The sequence below is a fragment of the Lactuca saligna genome, chromosome 3 (assembly GCF_052625555.1).
Source record: "Lactuca saligna cultivar CGN05327 chromosome 3, ASM5262555v1, whole genome shotgun sequence".
Lineage (NCBI taxonomy): Eukaryota > Viridiplantae > Streptophyta > Magnoliopsida > Asterales > Asteraceae > Lactuca > Lactuca saligna.
Window position 1 is genome coordinate 34,719,707 of NC_136419.1, and position 3,044 is coordinate 34,722,750.

The 3,044-nt window shown below is 32.9% G+C and overlaps 1 protein-coding gene across 3 annotated transcripts; it reads right to left on the reverse strand.

Moving 5' to 3' along the window:
* Window positions 1-816: 816 nt before the first annotated feature.
* On the reverse strand, window positions 817-2,738 carry LOC145035151 (uncharacterized). 3 transcript variants are annotated; one of them, XM_078983742.1, is made up of 7 exons: window positions 2,598-2,738; window positions 2,026-2,115; window positions 1,880-1,934; window positions 1,735-1,785; window positions 1,509-1,600; window positions 1,323-1,400; window positions 817-1,222 (listed from the first exon to the last, which is right to left on the reverse strand). In XM_078983742.1, the coding sequence occupies exons 2-7, from the start codon at window positions 2,079-2,081 to the stop codon at window positions 1,072-1,074; spliced, it is 483 nt and encodes a 160-aa protein (XP_078839868.1). In that variant the 5' UTR covers window positions 2,082-2,115; window positions 2,598-2,738; the 3' UTR covers window positions 817-1,071. The 3 variants fall into 3 exon arrangements, with proteins under 3 accessions (XP_078839868.1, XP_078839869.1, XP_078839870.1); XM_078983743.1 differs by having other exon boundaries at window positions 2,026-2,127; window positions 2,598-2,727; XM_078983744.1 differs by having other exon boundaries at window positions 2,026-2,132; window positions 2,598-2,712.
* Between the last annotated feature and the right edge of the window lie 306 nt (window positions 2,739-3,044).

The following is a 3,044-nucleotide window of genomic DNA, read 5'->3' on the forward strand; positions in this document are numbered from 1 at the left end:
TTATTAGTTTCTATATGCTTTCTGTAATTTGTTTTCATGTGTGGATAAATCTATGTTACCCAAGATAATTGTATGTTCTTAGGTTTAGGTTATAATACTTATAGTTAGTTTGATGAGTGAGTTTTTCATTTAAATTAAACTGCTTACTACTTTTTATGCATATAAATATTCCTACCCATTAAAATTATGACAATTGTCATCATCATTCCATATTTTTAACTATCTTATTAAGATTGTATTATAAATATATCAATTAAAATTAAATTGAATGGTGGAATGATGACACTTTTCATAATTTCACGGACAAAAATCATATCAAGCAAGCTTTCATAAGTTGTACATGTGCATTAAAATTTATACTATTAGCTCCAGTAGTTTTGAGAGACAAACTGTAAGTTAACATTTGTATATATTTATAATATGTTACTATATAAATGTTCCCCAAAACAAACATACTCGTTAAACGCATAAAATACTGTTTTGCATGTTAAGAGATTTTTGCGAAAGAGTTTGATTTTCATGAACCTTCAATACTATCTAACTTTTGTTTCTTGTATGTTTAGTGGGGCAAGAGAAGACATTAAATATATTATTTTGGAGAAGATCAATTCAAGTCCATTCTATAACAACCAACATAAGAAAAATGAAAGAGAATATTAAGGAATTGAAAGAGTTTAATGGTAAATGGTGGTGTAGTCAATTACTATATTGTTCTTGGTCTTCTGCATTGATAACGTTTAACTAATAAAATCCACCATGCAAACACCTACATAACTTATGCAATCAAATACTCTTATTTGTTTTTAGTTCATGAACTTTTACAACTTGAAATCAGTTTTGAGCTTGCATTACTTGATAAATACTCAACAATAACGGGTCATTTTAGTATCTTGTCAAACCATATACGATTCAAAATTTCAAATCAAATTTATGATCTAGTTCCTGATTGCAGAAATTGACTCAAAATGATATACTGAAATGTCATAAATGTGACTACAAACTCAGTGTATGATTCCAGAAGCTGTTGTTTCTAACACCTTCTTATTCCCTTCGGAATGGATGATTCTGGTTTCAATCCTCTGGTTCCGAGCTTTTGATTTCTTTAGGAGGTGCAAAACTCCTGCTAAGCTGAGATCTTGTCCATGGATCCAATGCTGGCCTTTGAGGTGGTTGTGGAGCCGGGGGTTTTGATTGCCTCAGCTCATTCTCCCTATCTATAAACCTGTTAATTAAAAAACAGTCATTAATTAATTAATTTCTTTTTTTTTTTTTGGAGAAAATGACAACACAATTGGGAAAATGGAAAGAAAAAAAACTGTTACTCTATATATGCCATTGGTGCAGCATCACCAACTCTTATCCGAGTTCGAAGCACTCGTGTATATCCTCCTGCTCTATCTCTGCACCAACAAAAGAAACAACTCTTAAAGTCAAACTTTTATTTGGTCAAACAAGTGAGTAAAAAAGTTTGACCAAAGAAAAGAAGAGGTTTTAGGTTTGATTTTCACTTGTATCGATAAGCCAGCTCTGTAAATAGTTTGTGAATCACATCATCCCCTCTCACAAACGCAGCAGCACGCCTTGCAGCACAAAGGGTACCCTGCAAACAGACTATTCATCAATTGTAAAGAAAAAGAAAGAGAAAATTATTTTGTAATGATGATATGGACAAATATGTTCAAAACATTAAGAAAAAATATCAGATAAAGTAATAGAAATGTAGAGAATACACACCTCTTTTCCAAGCTGCACCATGTTATCAGCAAGACGCCGGACTTCTTTTGCCTAAAAGAAAGGAGATGGAGATGAAATAAAATATATGACTTTTTAAATCTTAAAATGAAAAGGAAAATATGTCTATAAGAAAGAATGTTAATACCTTGGCAACAGTAGTTTCTATTCGTTCATGCTTCACCAGTTGAGAGACCATGGTCCTGCAGAATTACAACAAAGTAACTTTAGGGTTCTTAGGTGGCATGCAATGGTGGATGCAAAAATAAAAATGTATGAAACAAAAATACAAACCTAAGCATGGAGATTCGATGACCAGTAGGACGATTCAGCTTCCTCAGCTTTGTCATGATTCTTATGTCTTAACCAGATGTTGTAAAACACCTGTAATGCGAACTACACTAAGATTATGAAGTTTGGGCTTAAGTTTCTTTTTTGATGTTTCAGCATCAACAAGATTAACATTGTTGGTGTCCATAACCTAAATTACATTACACTTATCATATAAGCATCTTAAGAATTTCATTTAAAAACAAAAAAAGGCATGTTACAAAATTGAACAAACACATACACCTTCGAATTGTTCCAGTTACCATATAAGCATCTAGGTTCAATTGAAAATTGAAGCACAAACACATATGCAAGCGAACTGTTACAGAACACAAAAATTGGAGTTTCTAATCCTTCAAACTCACATAATCAACAATTGAATAGAAAAAGTGTTACAGAATATGAATCCTCGGCATTTCATTCAAAATCAATTCACATTTCACATTCAAAGGTAAACGAAGGAAGAATGAAAGCTAGGAAAAATAATCGAGATCAGGGGAGGGTTCGACAGCAGGAAAAATTGAACAAAAACGAACCTTAGCTGTTGGATGCGACCGTCTCCGGTGTTTCTCGGTGCGACGTCTCCGGCCGGTGGCTTCAAAGGGGAGGAGATGGCTAACGGCGGTGGCTTCACAGGGAAGGGCTTGCTTGAGGAGGCAACGATCAAGAGAAGCAGCAATGGAGGCGTATGTTTGTGTCGCAGTATAAGGTTTAGGTTAAGGGGGTATAATGGTCAATTCCTTTAAATGGTAAAATAAGTGTTTTTGATAAGCAATGGTATATAACTTATCAAAAATGATTTATTAAGGTTTAAGAAAAAGTTTTTAGTCAAACATTTTATTTATTTATATGGAACCAGTACTAAGTTAAAAATACTAAGTTAAAATGTTTTTTAGTCAAACATCCTCATGCTAAGATTTCAATTTAGATCATAGAGAAATATTGTATCAATGAGACTTTAAAGTCAAGAGATGAAAACTAAC

Excerpts from the sequence above, each read along its gene's own strand:
- LOC145035151 (XM_078983742.1), bottom strand. The coding sequence starts at position 2,081 with ATGACAAAGCTGAGGAAGCTGAATCGTCCTACTGGTCATCGAATCTCC. Across the intron at positions 1,935-2,025 it reads CATCGAATCTCCATGCTTAG|GACCATGGTCTCTCAACTGG; the intron begins GTTTGTATTTTT and ends GTAATTCTGCAG. Across the intron at positions 1,601-1,734 it reads TGGTGCAGCTTGGAAAAGAG|GGTACCCTTTGTGCTGCAAG; the intron begins GTGTGTATTCTC and ends GTCTGTTTGCAG.